The sequence below is a fragment of the Salvelinus alpinus genome, chromosome 7 (genome assembly GCF_045679555.1).
Source record: "Salvelinus alpinus chromosome 7, SLU_Salpinus.1, whole genome shotgun sequence".
In the NCBI taxonomy this organism is placed as follows: domain Eukaryota; kingdom Metazoa; phylum Chordata; class Actinopteri; order Salmoniformes; family Salmonidae; genus Salvelinus; species Salvelinus alpinus.
In genome coordinates, this window is record NC_092092.1 from 71090387 (window position 1) to 71107156 (window position 16770).

Sequence of the window (16770 nt, forward strand, 5' to 3'; positions counted from 1 at the left end):
GGTCTGTTAGTAAACCCCCTATGTATTTGGATACTAGACAGAGCACCCCATTCAGATGACCCAGATGCATTTCCTAAGTAACACACAAACAAGAGAGACTCCTGTCAACCTGCCATGCTGCCAGTCACGCTCACTCACTCACCACAGTGTTTTGAAAACTTTGTTCCGTCACAGCATGCAAAATACTAAAACGTCAGGGATAACGCAGGGAGACAGAGCTAGAGCCTATTCTACTACAGTCCTCCGACTGGTGTCATTTCTACAGACTAAATGAACCCCTGGGGTCCATAAAGGGTTCCACAGATTTATCAAGGGGATGCTGTTGAATGCACAAGGTAGGCTACTGCTAGCAACTTTTAATATATGTATTTCAGCATCCTTATTGCAACACCTAAATAGACATTGCCATTGCATTGTTAGTCCTGTACGTGTTTTAAAAAACGAATTGTTGTAGCTATAGCTTATTCATGTATCTGTTGTTAGTGAAACAATTATATTCTTAACCATTCAAATTCCTTCATTTGCCTGTGTGTTTTGTGCTGTATATGATTTTATAAAGATGTTTTCACATATGGAACATATCATCTATACTCAGGAGACTTATCGAACACTCACAAAGTGGACTAGGCCGACTAACATTGGAGTGGACTTATCAGGATAACTACATCCCCTGGAATATCACCCTTTCACCTGGGAATGATGGACAACACAACACCCCCAGCACTGGAGGAAATGAAGGATGTAGAGAGAAAAAAGGAGACGGTAGAAGGAGAGTTGGGGAACGGAGAACATGATAATGACAATGAGGATGGATTTGTTGGACTCTTGAATGATGTTGACCAACATCTGCCCACTGCTGACAGGACACCCAGTGTGTTTAGTGGGGTGAAACCCCAAACCAAACTTCTCTCTAGCCCGGACTCACCATCTAACAGTCTGGAACTACAAGACCACGATGGAGGACCAGAAGAAAGACCCAGGCAAATGGGTGACACAGAACCAGGCTCTGAACTGCATTTGACTCAAGGCCTTTTGTTTGATATTCAAATATGTGACAGTGGTGTGCGGGAGAGGAGAGAAGAACATGTAGAGGAGGGGTCTGAGAGTGAGAGAGTAAAGGATTCAAGGATGAACAGAAGGAGCGCAAAGGAGAGATGGAGACTGAGTAAGAGGGAGAGGTCGGGAGAGAGCATGCCGACAGCAAAGACAGAGGGATGGGAAAAGATGGAGAAAAGAGAGAGATGGAGCAGGTCAGGGAGGATGAGAAAGATGGAAGAGGAAGAGGGGATGCAAGATGGAGGTGTGCTGAATGAGGGGAGCGAGGAGAGGAAGAGTACAGAGCAGACACGTGATAAAGAGACCGAGCTTGAGAGGATAGGGGACAGAATGACAGACAGAGAGGACACAGGGGATAGAGAGACAGACAGAGGGGACATAGGGGATAGAGACATAAGCAGAGAGGACACAGGGGATAGAGAGATAGACAGAGAGGACACAGGGGATAGAGAGATAGACAGAGAGGACACAGGGGATAGAGAGATAGACAGAGAGGACACAGGGGATAGAGAGATGGAAGGAGAAAGATCAGGGGATAGAAAGACGGAAGGGGGAAGTGTCAGGGATAGAGAGAAGGATGGAGAGAAGGAAGGTGCCAGCAGCCTTAGCTCTGAGGGGAGCTGTAGTGAAACCCACTGGTCTCCTTCACCCCATCCCATCCTCTCCAAGATGCTCATGCATTCCTCCGTCTCTTCCTCCGCTTCCTCCTTCAACTGCTCCTCAGCGGAGAGCGATGAGGTCTTCAGCGAAGGAGAGGACACTGCCAGCAAGAGGAGCACCATGAGGAGGGTGAGATTGAGAACTGAACATGAAAAGAGAAAGAGTGTAGGCCTATTAGATACACCATACTTTTGGAGATCATATTTTAAATAGACAATATCTCACTGGTTTCATCCACTGTAGGCCTACACTGTAAATATTAGGGATGGGAATTGCCAGGGTCCTCACAATACAATATTATGACCATATTTAAGTGCCGATATGATATGTTTTGCGATTCTATATGTATTGCAATTCAATTCTCTGATTTTATTCCGATTCCATGGTCCTGACATATTGTCTGCTGCAGAGAGACACGAGAGAGCATAAGAAAACCAGTTTTGATCAGTCATGGAAATAAAAGTGCTGAAAACAAATTGGCTCCCCATTGAAAAATAATATGGAGAACAAGCTAGGATAAGTACTGTCATTTTGGTGCAGGTACAGCCAACTAGCGCAAAAATAATATTGCAATATTGTCAAATCGATACAATACATCGTTAAAAATATATGTAACTCTATCGATTATTTCCGTTGATGCCTTTATTCTCCATGAAAGAATGTGTGTAATTTCCATCCCATTCTCAACCCCTCTGTCTAACTGCAGTCTGCGATTTGCATGAGTTTGAAAGCGAGCCTTGAGCCCGGCACATTTGAATAGGATTTGCATGGGTCCTACTGATAGAGATAGGGGAGACCGGAGAGGGGGGTGATGGGTGTTCCACCAGTGTTGTCCCACTCCCCTTAGTGTGGACCTACAGTATTTTGACTCAAGTTATGCCCATTATGAAGCTAAAGAGAGAGATCACAAAAAGCAGGCTATTTTATGTGAATAAGACAATGGAAATTCTCTTTACTCCAGTGTCGCTCCTGGAGGACCTTCCTGACCATGATGCAGTGGTCAGTGCGTCGGCAGAGTTCATGGGTCCAGCTAGCAGGACATCAAGGCATGTGTACATTCAACAACACAAACACATCGCTATCGCACTTTATATGTACTGTATAACTCACTCTATCACATCTCTCCCCTGCCTCTGTGTTGCTAGGTAACTTCCAGCTGAGTGAGGGGGGCGAGGTGCTGAAGCGTTTCAGTGAGGTGGAGGCTGTGTGTCTGCAGGCCCTCATGGCTGACCCCCTGCGTCCGTTTGTACCGCAGTACCATGGCTCGGTCAACAGAGGGGGTAACAGTTACATCCGCCTGGAGGACTTACTGAGTGGCCTGAAGAACCCTGTCATCATGGACTGCAAGATGGGCGTGAGGTACTGTGTGTGTGTGTGTGTGTGTGTGTGTGTGTGTGTGTGTGTGTGTGTGTGTGTGTGTGTGTGTGTGTGTGTGTGTGTGTGTGTGTGGGTTGGTTGGTTCTTCTATCCTTGTTGGGACCTAAAATCCACAAAAGTCTCCACAAGGATAGTAAAACAAGGAAAATTATCCCTTATGGGGACATTTCCCACTTCCTCATGTGGACAAAGGCTGTTTTAGGCTAGGCCTGATACCAGGCATTTCATTAATTCCGTTCCAGACATTACTATGAGCCTCTCCTCCCCATTTAAAGTGCCACCAGCCACCACTGGTGTGTGTGTGTGTGTGCGTGTGCGTGTGCGCGCGCGTGTGTGTAATACAAACTACTGTTGACCATAATGGTTTCTCTCAGGACATATCAGGAGGAGGAATTAACCAAATCACACACCAAGCCCACCCTGCGGACTGATATGTACCAGAAGATGGTAAAAGTTGATCCGACGGCTCTCACTGTGGAGGAACACGAGCAGCGAGGCGTGACGAAGTGGCGCTACCTGCAGTGGAGGGATAACACCAGCTCCACCTCCACACTAGGCTTCAGGATTGAGGGCATCATGGTGAGAGACACGGCTTCAACGCCCAAACCTCTTCTGTCCTCTGATTGGCTAAATGATTTTAAAAAATCGTATTTTGTGCCAGTCTTTATTTATTGACGTCATCATTGATGTTTTAAAAGTCCTGACTGTTCTTGACCCCTGTGTCTCTCAGGCTACTAACTTCTCTGGATTATATATACTGGGGTTATATACAGTTCATTCGGAAAGCATCCACTTTGTTGCGTTACAACCTTATTCTAAAATTGATTTCATTGTTTTTTTCCCTCATCAATCTAAACACAATTCCCCATAATGACAAAGCAAAAACAGGTTTTTAGAAATGTTTGCAAATGTATTAAAAATGTTAAAAAATGAAATATCACAACTACATACGTATTCAGACCCTTTGTTATGAGACTGGAAATTGAGCTTAGGTGCATCCTGTTTCCATTGATCATCCTTGAGATGTTTCTACAACTTGATTGGAGTCCACCTTTGGTAAATTCAATTGATTGGACATGATTTGGAAAGGCACACACCTGTCTATATAAGGTCCCACAGTTGACAGTGCATGTCTGAGCATAAACCAAGCTATGAGGTCGAAGGAATTGTCCGTAGAGCTCAGAGAAAGGATTGTGTCGAGGCACAAATCTGGGGAAGGGTACCTAAACATTTCTTCAGCATTGTAGGTCCCCAAAAACACAATTGGCTCCATCATTCTTAAATGGAAGATGTTTGGAACCACCAAGACTCTTCCTAGAGCTGGCCGCACTGTCAAACTGAGCAATCGGTGGAGAAGGGCCTTGGTCAGGGAGGTGATCAAGAAAGTGATGGTCACTCTGACAGAGCTCCAGAGTTCATCTGGGGAAATGGGAGAACCTTCCAGAAGGACAACCATCTCTGCAGCACTCCACCAATCAGGCCTTTATGGTAGATTGGCCAGACGGAAGCCACTCCTCAGTAAAAGGCAGCCCGCTTGGAGTTTGCCAAAAGGCACCTAAAGACTCACAGACCATGAGAAACAAAATTGTCTGGTCTGATTGAACCCTTTGGCCTGAATGCCAAGCGTCACATCTGGAGGAAACCTGGCACCATCCCAACGGTGAAGCATGGTGCTGGCAGCATCATGCTGTGGGGATATTTTTCATCGGCAGGGACTGGGATACTAATCAGGATCGAGAGAAAGATGAACCGTGCAAAGTACAGAGAGATCCTTGATGAAAACCTGCTCCAGAGCGCTCAGGACCTCAGACTGGGGCGAAGGTTCACCTTCCAACAGGACAATGACCCTAAGCACACAGCCAAGACAACGCAGGAGTGGCTTCGGGACAAGTCTCTGAATGTCCTTGAGTGGCACAGCCAGAGCACAGACTTGAACCTGATCGAACATCTCTGGAGAGACCTGAAAATAGCTGTGCAGCGACGCTCCCCATCCAACCTGACAGAGCTTGAGAAGTTCTGCAGAGAAGAATGGGAGAAACTCCCCAAATACAGGTGTGCCAAGCTTGCAGCATCATACCCAAGAAGACTCAAGGCTGTAATCGCTGCCAAAGGTGATTTAAAAAATGTAATAAAAATGTCATCTATAACAAAACATTTTTCATCATACTGAGTAAAGGGTCTGAATACTTATGTAAATGTGACGTTTGCAAAAAAATCTAAAAACTTGTTTTTGCTTTGTCATTAGGGAGTATTGTATGTAGATTGATGACGGGAAAAAACGATTTAATCCATTTCAGAATAAGGCTGTAACATAATAAAATTAGGAAAAAGTCAAGGGGTCTGAATACTTTCCGAATGCACTGTGTACTGGGGTTATGTATACTGGGCTTCTATATGCTGGGCTTCTGTATGCTGGGCTTCTGTATGTTGGGATTATGTATGCTGAGCTTCCGTATGCTGGGTTTATGTATGCTGGAGTTATGTATGCTGGGTTTATGTATGCTGGGTTTATGTATGCTGGGGTTATGTACGTCAGCTATCGCCAATTAACACTTGATCTGATTGAATCTAGGCCTTAGTCTGCGTCTGTCCCTGTGTGTCCATGTTAGATGGAGAACGGCAGCGTACAGCGGGACTTTAAGATGCTCACCCCAGCCAAGGTCACTGAGGCCCTCCTCTCTTTCACCAAGAGTCATCTACACATCCTGGTCAGTCATTCACCATCAACCGCTCTAATAATGTAGCTGAATATATCTCCTTTTCACCCTGCACTCTGCCTTCCTGTTTCTCACCCTTAGAAGGCCTACCATTCCAGACTCCAGGCTCTGGATGAAGCCCTGAAGGAATCCCCATTTTTCAAAGCCCATGAGGTCAGTTGATATGTGCTACTTAAACATGTCAACCCTCCCTCTACTTCATAATAACATATTTAGCCTCAGAACTAGTCATGCAGTAATGTTTTGGGTTCACCTGGCAGGTGATTGGCAGCTCGCTCCTCTTCGTCCACGACTGGACCAGTAAGGCCAGCATCTGGATGATAGACTTTGGGAAGACCACCCCGTCGCCCAGCACTGTGCAGCTGAGCCACGACGTCCCGTGGGCCGAGGGGAATCGGGAGGATGGGTACCTGATCGGGCTGGCCGCCCTCACCTCCCTCGTGGGTCAGGCCATCAGCCAGGCAGCCTGCAGACAGGAGGAGAAGCATGGAGAGGAGACGGACAAGTGTCACACACACCCTGCAGGAACAGGAACACACACAGACTAAAAGTCAGGGTGGTCAGGGCGAGGCAGCACAGAATGAAGGTACTTCTGATTGAAGAAGAGAGGCCACATCAGGACAATACTCACAGGAATGTGTTCTCTAATTTACATGGATGATGTTTGTGGATGATTGCAATAGACACTATTAATGGATAGAATTCTCTTAACTGTTTAGACATAAGACAATATTTTTCTATTTTTCACAATAAAAACAACCCACTGTACAAATGCCTCGTCTATAGACATCATATTGACAGTTATCAATATATTCTAACTCAAATTTGCACCATAGACCATGGTCTGGTTTGTCTCATTTGCTTGTGCCATTAAGGAAATTAAATTTGAATAGCCACAGTAGATACTCCAGGCTTTGTGGTGGTGGTTATCTCCTGAACCATCACTGCAGTACAGGTGAGGGAGGTTAACACCCAACATCAGACGCAGCCAACAAAAACAGGGTCTTTCATTTCTTTCATCACACATTTTTTCAGCATTACATCTGTGGCACACGTTGGCAAAGTTCATGAGGTCAAGGTTGACAGGAATTGTCTTTGCTGCTCAATGGATGTCCCTGAGCCCTATCAGAGATACTGTACATTTGAGGAGATGTACTGGAGTACCAGTACCAGATCAATATGCAGCTATATACAGGGAGTACCAGTACCAGATCAATGTGGAGCTATATACAGGGAGTACCAGTACCAGATCAATGTGCAGCTATATACAGGGAGTACCAGTACCAGATCAATGTGCAGCTATATACAGGAAGTACCAGTACCAGATCAATGTGCAGCTATATACAGGGAGTACCAGTACCAGATCAATGTGCAGCTATATACAGGGAGTACCAGTACCAGATCAATGTCGAGCTATATACAGGGAGTACCAGTACCAGATCAATGTGGAGCTATATACAGGGAGTACCAGTACCAGATCAATGTGGAGCTATATACGGGGAGTACCAGTACCAGATCAATGTGGAGCTATATACAGGGAGTACCAGTACCAGATCAATGTGGAGCTATATACAGGGAGGGGATAGCCCCATTCACATTGACAGGGTTGTAGTGGAGCGGTTCGAGAGCTTCAAGTTCCTTGGCGTCCACATCACTAAGGACTTAACATGGTCCACACACACCCGCACAGTTGTAAAGAGGGCTGAAAAGATTTAGCATGGGCCCTCAGATTCTCTAAAAGTTCTACATCAAGAGCATCTTGACTGGCTCCATCACCGCTTGGTAAGGAAAATGCACCGCCCTTGACTGCAAAGAGCTACAGAGGGTGATGCGGACAGCCCAGTACATCACTGGGGCCAAACCTCCTGCCATCTGACACAAAACAAATACATACATATTACAAACACACACTTTTACACTCATCATTTGCTGGTGCTGCTCTGTTCTTAACTTACTCTTATTATTATCTATCCTGATGCCTAGTCACTTTACCCTGCCTTCATGTACATATCTACCTCAAATACCTTATTATTATCTATCCTGATGCCTAGTCACTTTACCCTGCCTTCATGTACATATCTACCTCAAATACCTTATTATTATCTATCCTGATGCCTAGTGACTTTATCCTGCCTTCATGTACATAACAATAAGGTATTTGATGTAGATATCTATCCTGATGCCTAGTCACTTTACCCTGCCTTCATGTACATATCTACCTCAAATACCTTATTATTATCTATCCTGATGCCTAGTCACTTTACCCTGCCTTCACTTTTGAGCCAGGAGAGATTGACATCCATATTATTAATATTTGCTCTCTATGTACATCCAAGGGCCAGCAGTGCTGCCCTGTTCTGAGCCAATTGCAATTTTCCTAAGTCCCTCTTTGTGGCACATGACCACATGACTGAACAGTAGTCCAAGTGTGACAAAACTAGAGCCTGTAGGGCTTGTAGGCCTTGTTGATAGTGCTGTTAAGAAGGTAGAGCAGCGCATTATTGTGGACAGACTTCTCCCCATCTTAGCTACTGTTGTATCAATATGTTTTGACCATGACAGTTTACAGTCCAGGGTTACTCCAAGCAGTTTGGTCACCTCAACCTGTTCAATTTCCACATTATTTATTACAAGATTTAGTTGAAGTTTAGGGTTTAGTGAATGATTTGTCCCAAATACAATGCTTTAGTTTTTTTTTTGATATTTAGGAACAACTTATTCCTTGCCACCCATTCAAAAACTAATTGCAGCGCTTTGTTAAGTGTTGCAGTCATTTCAGTCACTGTAGTAGCTGACGTGTATAGTGTTGAGTCATCCCCATACATAAACATACTGGCGTTACTGAAAGCCAGTGATATGTTGTTAGTAAAGATTGAAAAAAGTAAGGGGCCTAGACAGTTGCTCTGGGGAATTCCTGATTCTACCTGGATTATGTTGGAGTTTGCTGAACACATCAGCAAGATAAGCAAGGAGGGCTCCCCAATCTGTGTCCTCAAACACGGGGGTGTGAGTGCTCAGACAGAAAATCACTTACTTTGGCACGCAGCTCAAAAAGCCTCTTTAGCGGTTTCCCTCTTGATAGCCAATGGACGTCGGCGTGAAGCAGTAGCTGCTGGTGCTCAGTCCCACTGTCATCACAGAGCTTTTCAAACAGTCAGTGATTCAGGGGCCTGGACGAGATAAAGTTCATCACTTTCACTGCGTCATTCAAAACATAATGTAACCTAGGACTCATTCTCTTGCTGGCCAATTCTTCTCTGTGAATGATACCGTGGGTTTGACCTTTTTGTGTGTAATTAATCATTTCACTCTCCCGTGCATTGATGCAGCACGATCGGTGCACACATGAACACAGGATTTCCAATCCTGATTGAACTCTGAGAAAGAGCAGTCAATAACGTGAAAAACATCTTCACCTTTAGTTCTCCCCGTTAGCTTCTTGCAGAACAGAATGTGCTCATTCATTTGCGAAATGTCTCTGTATCGCACAAACGCAATCAACTGGGCTTCCCCACTGACATCAGTTGATTCGTCCAACTGCAGAGAAAATGGACAGGAATTATTTAATTTGTTTCACCTATTGATCAACAATATCAACGCCCATGACGTCGATCCTATGGCACACCGTGTTATTGGACAATGGTACAGTCTGCAGTGCATCAGGTGCTGTCTTATCATTCATAGTTTCTATAAGGATAACAGCAGCAGGCACTCAAGCGCCCGGAGCAAAGCATCACGTGCACTTTGCAGAAGCAGAGGATCAAACATTGAGCCAACGGGCGGGCGAGCAGACGCCAGGTAGACAGAGCAATGCGCACAGACCAAAACTAAAGTAAAAAAGTAGGCCTATAAATATAAAATAACTACATATTTTACACGAGTGACCTCAGTAAATGTTTTCCTGACTATTAAAATTGAATTAAATTGAATATATTGTTTGCGGTAATATTTTTCAAAATATTTTGTTTCTTCACATTTTAGAAAATGTTCTCATGTACCCCCTGGAGACTGCTTTTTTATCTCCTCTCCCGCCACACACCCACTCCCCTTGTGCCTCTCTGCCTTTGTGTGCACCTTTGCTGTGACTTCTGTTGCAGAGACAGCTTCCCCACTCTCATTTATGGCACAATTGAGTGGGAAAAGTCACTAAATGCTACCAAAGCAATAGCAATAATCGGCGTCAAAACTCCACAAAGGCACTGAAAAGTAGATGCATTTGTCGCTTGCCTCTTTTACAAAATAAAGTCGCTGGAGGGGTCTGAACTCGATCCAAAGTCGCCCAATTGGAAACACTGGTAACCGTTGGTCAGACTGAGGCATCCTCATGTTTTAAATGTTGATAATGTGTATAATTACGCCGGAGTCAGAACCTATAATGGCGTTCTATGTCAGAACCGACCAGAGTAGTGATGCTAGTCGGGCAGGCGGGTGCGGACAGCGATCGGTTGAAGAGCATGCATTTAGTTTTACTAGCATTTAAGAGTAGTCGGAGGCCACGGAAAGAGTGTTGTATGGCATTGAAGCTCGTTTGGAGGTTAGTTAACACAGTGTCCAAAGAAGTGCCAGATTGTATACAGAATGGTGTCTTCTGCGTAGAGGTGGATCAAAGAATCACCAGCAGCAAGAGAGATATCATTGATATATACAGAGAAAAGAGTCGGCCAGAGAATTGAACCCTGTGGCACCCCCATAGAGACTGCCAGAGGTCCGGACAACAGGCCCTACGATTTGACACACTGAACTCTACCTGAGAAGTAGTTAGTGAACCAGGCGAGGCAGTCATTAGAGAAACCAAGGCTGTTGAGTCTGCCGATAAGAATACGGTGATTGACAGAGTCGAAAGCCTTGGCCAGGTCGATGAAGACGGCTGCACAGTACTGTCTTTTGTCGATGGCGATTATGATATCGTTTAGGACCTTGAGCGTGGCTGAGGTGCACCTGTGACCAGCACAGAAACCGGATTGCATAGCGGAGAAGGTACTGTGGGATTCTAAATGGTCGGTGATCTGTTTGTTAACTTGGCTTTCGAAGACTTTAGAAAGGCAGGGTAGGATGGATGTAGGTCTGTAACAGTTTGGGTCTAGAGGGTCTCCCCCTTTGAAGAGGGGGATGACCGCGGCCGCTTTCCAATCTTTAGTAACCTCAGACGAGCAGTTTCGCTAGCCAACAGGCAACAGCACTTCTACAATAACAGTTTTAGTAAAGAGAGCACAGTATGAAGATGGGCTAAAACTGCTTCTCCAATAGAAATCCCTGATCACACTTGTGGGCGATATCATGGCAATGTTGGCTAGCTAATGCTCAAAACAACTGGGAACTTGGAAATCTCAGACTTCAGTGCCTTCAAGATAACTGGGAACTCGGATAAAAAAGTAGCCCCTCCGACTGGGGAAAATAGTTTTAAATGGTCATCAAACTCGGGAACTCTGGCCTCTTTTTAGAGCTCGTACTTTCCGACCTGATGATCACTGACATCATGATTGACCACGTATTTTTCAGAGTTCCCAGTGGTCTAGAACACACCATAAGCTCAAGTGTAGAAATACGTCATTGTGTCTAACGGTAGTGTGGCGCCAAGCTGCACATGTGCAGGCCGTCAAATCAAAGGCACTCCTTCAATATAAAGTTGTTTTTGACGAAAATGGAAATGTGTCAGTTTGTCACATTCGCAAGGTTGGAGTAATAACATGTTCAACTACATAAGACATTGGCTCAAATCTAGGGTTTGCCTTTAGATTCAGAGAAAATTAACAACTAAGGAAGAATTCTTCCCTTCTCTCATTGACTTCTCACACCTTGGCCTGGTTCCCGAAAGTCTTGCGTTGTTCAGTGGTGAAAAGTACTTAAGTAAAAAATACTTAAAAGCAGTATTTAAGTCATTTTTTGGTGGTGTCTGTACTTTATTATTTATATTTTTGACAACTTTTACTTTTACTCCACTACATTCCTTAAGAAAAGTATGTACTTATTACTCCATACATTTTCCCTGACATCCAAAAGTAGTTGTTAAATTTACAATGCTTAGTAGGACAAGAAATTTGTCAAATTTGTCAAAATTTGTCCAATTCACACACTCAGACGCATCCCTGGTCATCCCTAATGCCTTTGATCTGGCAGACTCACTAAGTACAAATGTTTTGTTTGTAAAATATGTCTAAGTGTTGGCTACTCATACATTTATTTTTGTATTAATAAAATCATTCCATAATATAAGGAATGTGAAATGATTTATACTTTAACTTTTGATACTTAAGAATTTTTAAAATCAAATATTTGTAGACTTTTACTCAAGTAGTATTTTACTGGGTGACTTTCACTTTTGCTTGAGTAAATTTCTATTAAGTTATCTTTATTTTTACTCAAGTATGAAAATTGGGTACTTTTTCCACCACTGGTTTCTAAACCCAGACTACAAAAGGAAAACCAGCCACGTTGCGGACACCAACGTCTTGCTTCCAGACAAGCTAAACACCTTCTTTGCCCGCTTTGATGATAACACAGTGCCACCGACGCGGCCTGCTACCGAGGACATTTAAGCGTGTTAACCCTCGCAAGGCTGCCGTGCTAAATGGTATCCCTAGCCGCATCCTCAGAGCATGCGCAGACCAGCTGGCTGGTGCGTTTATGGACATATTCAATCTCTCCCCATCCCAGTCTGCTGTCCCCACATGCTTCAAGATGGCCACCACTGTTTCTGTACCCAAGAAAGCAAAGGTAACTGAACTAAATGACTATCGCCCCGTAGCACTCACTTCTGTCATCATGAAGTGCTTTGAGAGACTAGTCAAGGATCATACCCTTACCTGTCACCCTAGACCCACTTCAATTTGCTTACCGCCCCAATAGATCCACAGACGATGCAATCGCCATCACACTGCACACTGCCCTATCCCACCTAGACAAGAGGAATACATATGCAAGAATGCTGTTCATTGACTATAGCTCAGCATTCAATCACATTTATTTAAAAAGCCCTTTTTACATCAGCTGATGTCACAAAGTGCTGTACAGAAACCCAGCCTAAAACCCCAAACAGCAAGCAATGCAGGTGTAGAAGCACGGTGGCTAGGAAAAACTCCCTAGAAAGGTCAAAACCGAGGAAGAAACCTAGAGAGGAACCAGGCTATGAGGGGTGGCCAGTCCTCTTCTGGCTGTGCCGGGTGGAGATTATAACAGAACATGGCCAAGATGTTCAAATGTTCATAGATGACCAGCAGGGTCAAATAATAATAATCACAGTGGTTGTAGAGGGTGCAACAGGTCAGCATCTCAGGAGTAAATGTCCGTTGGCTTTTCATAGCCGATCATTCAGAGTATCTCTACCACTCCTGCCCGGACAGGAAGATCACATCAGTGACTCAACCCACTCAAGTGATGCACCCCTCCTAGGGATGGCATGGAAGAGCACCAGTAACCCAGTGACTCAACCTCTGTAATAGGGTTTGAGGCAGAGAATCCCAGTGGAGAGAGGGGAACCGGCCAGGCAGAGACAGCAAGGGCGATTCGTTGCTCCAGTGCCTTTCCGTTCACCTTCACACTCCTGGGTCAGACTACACTCAATCATATGACCTACTGAAGAGATGAGTCTTCAATAAAGACTTAAAGGTCGAGACCGAGTCTGCGTCTCTCACATGGATAGGCAGACCATTCCATAAAAATTGAGCTCTATAGGAGAAAGCCAAGCCTCCAGCTGTTTGCTGAGAAATTCTAGGGACAGTAAGGAGGCCTGCGTCTTGTGACCGTAGCGTACGTGTAGGTATTTACGGCAGGACCAAATCGGAAAGATAGGTAGGAACAAGCCCATGTAATGCTTTGTAAGTTAGCAGTAAAACCTTGAAATCAGCTCTTGCCTTAGCAGGAAGGCAGTGTGGAGAGGCAAGAACTGGAGTAATATGATACTTTTTTGGGGTTCTAGTCAAGATTCTAGCAGCCGTGTTAAGATTAATTCAACACCATAGTACCCTCCAAGCTCATGATTAAGCTCGAGGCCCTGGGACTGAACACCGCCCTGTGCAACTGGGTCCTGGACTTCCTGACGGGCCGCCCCCAGGTGGTGAAGGTAGGAAACATTTACATTACATTTAAGTCATTTAGCAGACGCTCTTATCCAGAGCGACTTACAAATTGGTGCATTCACCTTATGATATCCAGTGGAACAACCACTTTACAATAGTGCATCTAACTCTTTTAAGGGGGGGGGTTAGAAGGATTACTTTATCCTATCCTAGGTATTCCTTAAAGAGGTGGGGTTTCAGGTGTCTCCGGAAGGTGGTGATTGACTCCGCTGACCTGGCGTCGTGAGGGAGTTTGTTCCACCATTGGGGTGCCAGAAACAACACCTCAACTTCACTGATCCTCAACACTGGGTTCCCACAAGGGTGCGTGCTCAGTCCCCTCCTGTACTTCCTGTTCACCAATGACTGCGTGGCCAAGCACGCCTCCAACTCAATCATCAAGTTTGCAGATGACTCAACAGTAGTAGGCCTGATTACCAACAATGACGAGACAGCCTACAGGGAGGAGGTGAGGGCCCTGGGAGTGTGGTGCCAGGAAAATAACCTCTCACTCAATGTCAACAAAATAAAGGAGATGATCGTGGACTTCAGGAAACAGCAGAGGGAGCACCCCCCCATCCACATTGACGGGACCACAGTGGAGAAGGTGGAAAGCTTCAAGTTCCTCGGCGTACACATCACTGACAAACTGAAATGGTCCACTCACACAGACAGTGTGGTGAAGAAGGTGCAACAGCGCCTCTTCAAACTCAGGAGGCTGAAGAAATTTGGCTTATCCCCTAAAACCCTCACAAACATGTACAGATGGACAATCGAGAGCATCCTGTTGGGCTGTATCACCGCCTGGTACGGCAACTGCACAGCCCGCAACTGCAAGGCTTTCCAGAGGATGATGAGGTCTGCCCAACACGTCACCGGGGGCAAACTACCTGTCCTCCAGGACACCTACAGCAACCGATGTCACAGGAAGGCCAAAAAGATCATCAAGGACAACAACCACCCGAGCCACTGCTTGTTCAAATCAAATCAAATCAAATTTTATTAGTCACATACACATGGTTAGCAGATGTTAATGCGAGTGTAGCGAAATGCTTGTGCTTCTAGTTCCGACAATGCAGTAATAACCAACAAGTAATCTAACCTAACAATTCCACAACTACTACCTTACACACACACACAAGTGTAAAGGGATAAAGAATATGTACATAAAGATATATGAATGAGTGGTGGTACAGAACGGCATGGCAGATGCAGTAGATGGTATAGAGTACGGTATATACATATGAGATGAGTACTGTAGGGTATGTAAACATAAAGTGGCATAGTTTAAAGTGGCTAGTGGTACATGTATTACATAAAGATGGCAAGATGCAGTAGATGATATAGAGTACAGTATATACATATGAGATGGGTAATGTAGGGTATGTAAACATTATATTAAGTGGCATTGTTTAAAGTGGCTAGTGGTACATTTTTACATAATTTCCATCAATTCCCATTTTTAAAGTGGCTGGAGTTGAGTCAGTATGTTGGCAGCGGCCGCTAAATGTTAGTGGTGGCTGTTTAACAGTCTGATGGCCTTGAGATAGAAGCTGTTTTTCAGTCTCTCGGTCCCTGCTTTGATGCACCTGTACTGACCTCGCCTTCTGGATGATAGCGGGGTGAACAGGCAGTGGCTTGGGTGGTTGTTGTCCTTGATGATCTTTATGGCCTTCCTGTGACATCGGGTGGTGTAGGTGTCCTGGAGGGCAGGTAGTTTGCCCCCGGTGATGCGTTCTGCAGACCTCACTACCCTCTGGAGAGCCTTACGGTTGTGGGCGGAGCAGTTGCCGTACCAGGCGGTGATACAGCCCGACAGGATGCTCTCGATTGTGCATCTGTAGAAGTTTGTGAGTGCTTTTGGTGACAAGCCGAATTTCTTCAGCCTCCTGAGGTTGAAGAGGCGCTGCTGCGCCTTCTTCACAACGCTGTCTGTGTGGGTGGACCAATTCAGTTTGTCCGTGATGTGTACACCGAGGAACTTAAAACTTTCCACCTTCTCCACTACTGACCCGTCGATGTGGATAGGGGGGTGCTCCCTCTGCTGTTTCCTGAAGTCCACAATCATCTCCTTTGTTTTGTTGACGTTGAGTGTGAGGTTATTTTCCTGACACCACACTCCGAGGGCCCTCACCTCCTCCCTGTAGGCCGTCTCGTCGTTGTTGGTAATCAAGCCTACCACTGTAGTGTCATCCGCAAACTTGATGATTGAGTTGGAGGCGTGCATGGCCACGCAGTCGTGGGTGAACAGGGAGTACAGGAGAGGGCTCAGAACGCACCCTTGTGGGGCCCCAGTGTTGAGGATCAGCGGGGTGGAGATGTTGTTACCTACCCTCACCACCTGGGGGCGGCCCGTCAGGAAGTCCAGGACCCAGTTGCACAGGGCGGGGTCGAGACCCAGGGTCTCGAGCTTGATGACGAGTTTGGAGGGTACTATGGTGTTGAATGCTGAGCTGTAATCGATGAACAGCATTCTCACATGGGTATTCCTCTTGTCCAGATGGGTTAGGGCAGTGTGCAGTGTGGTTGCGATTGCGTCGTCTGTGGACCTATTGGGTCGGTAAGCAAATTGGAGTGGGTCTAGGGTGTCCGGTAGGGTGGAGGTGATATGGTCCTTGACTAGTCTCTCAAAGCACTTCATGATGACGGAAGTGAGTGCTACGGGGCGGTAGTCGTTTAGCTCAGTTACCTTAGCTTTCTTGGGAACAGGAACAATGGTGGCCCTCTTGAAGCATGTGGGAACAGCAGACTGGGATAAGGATTGATTGAATATGTCCGTAAACACACCAGCCAGCTGGTCTGCGCATGCTCTGAGGACGCGGCTGGGAATGTTCAACCCACTATCATCCAGAAGGCGAGCTCAGTACAGGTGCATCGAAGCTGGGACCGAGAGACTGAAAAACAGC

At 45.5% G+C, this 16770-nt stretch overlaps 1 protein-coding gene across 1 annotated transcript; it reads left to right on the forward strand.

Moving 5' to 3' along the window:
* Positions 1-162: 162 nt before the first annotated feature.
* LOC139581581 (uncharacterized) lies at positions 163-6573 on the forward strand. The gene is made up of 8 exons (XM_071411506.1): positions 163-335; positions 596-1845; positions 2678-2762; positions 2862-3075; positions 3468-3672; positions 5703-5801; positions 5892-5963; positions 6071-6573. The coding sequence occupies exons 2-8, from the start codon at positions 697-699 to the stop codon at positions 6356-6358; spliced, it is 2112 nt and encodes a 703-aa protein (XP_071267607.1). The 5' UTR covers positions 163-335; positions 596-696; the 3' UTR covers positions 6359-6573.
* The last annotated feature ends 10197 nt before the right edge of the window (positions 6574-16770 follow it).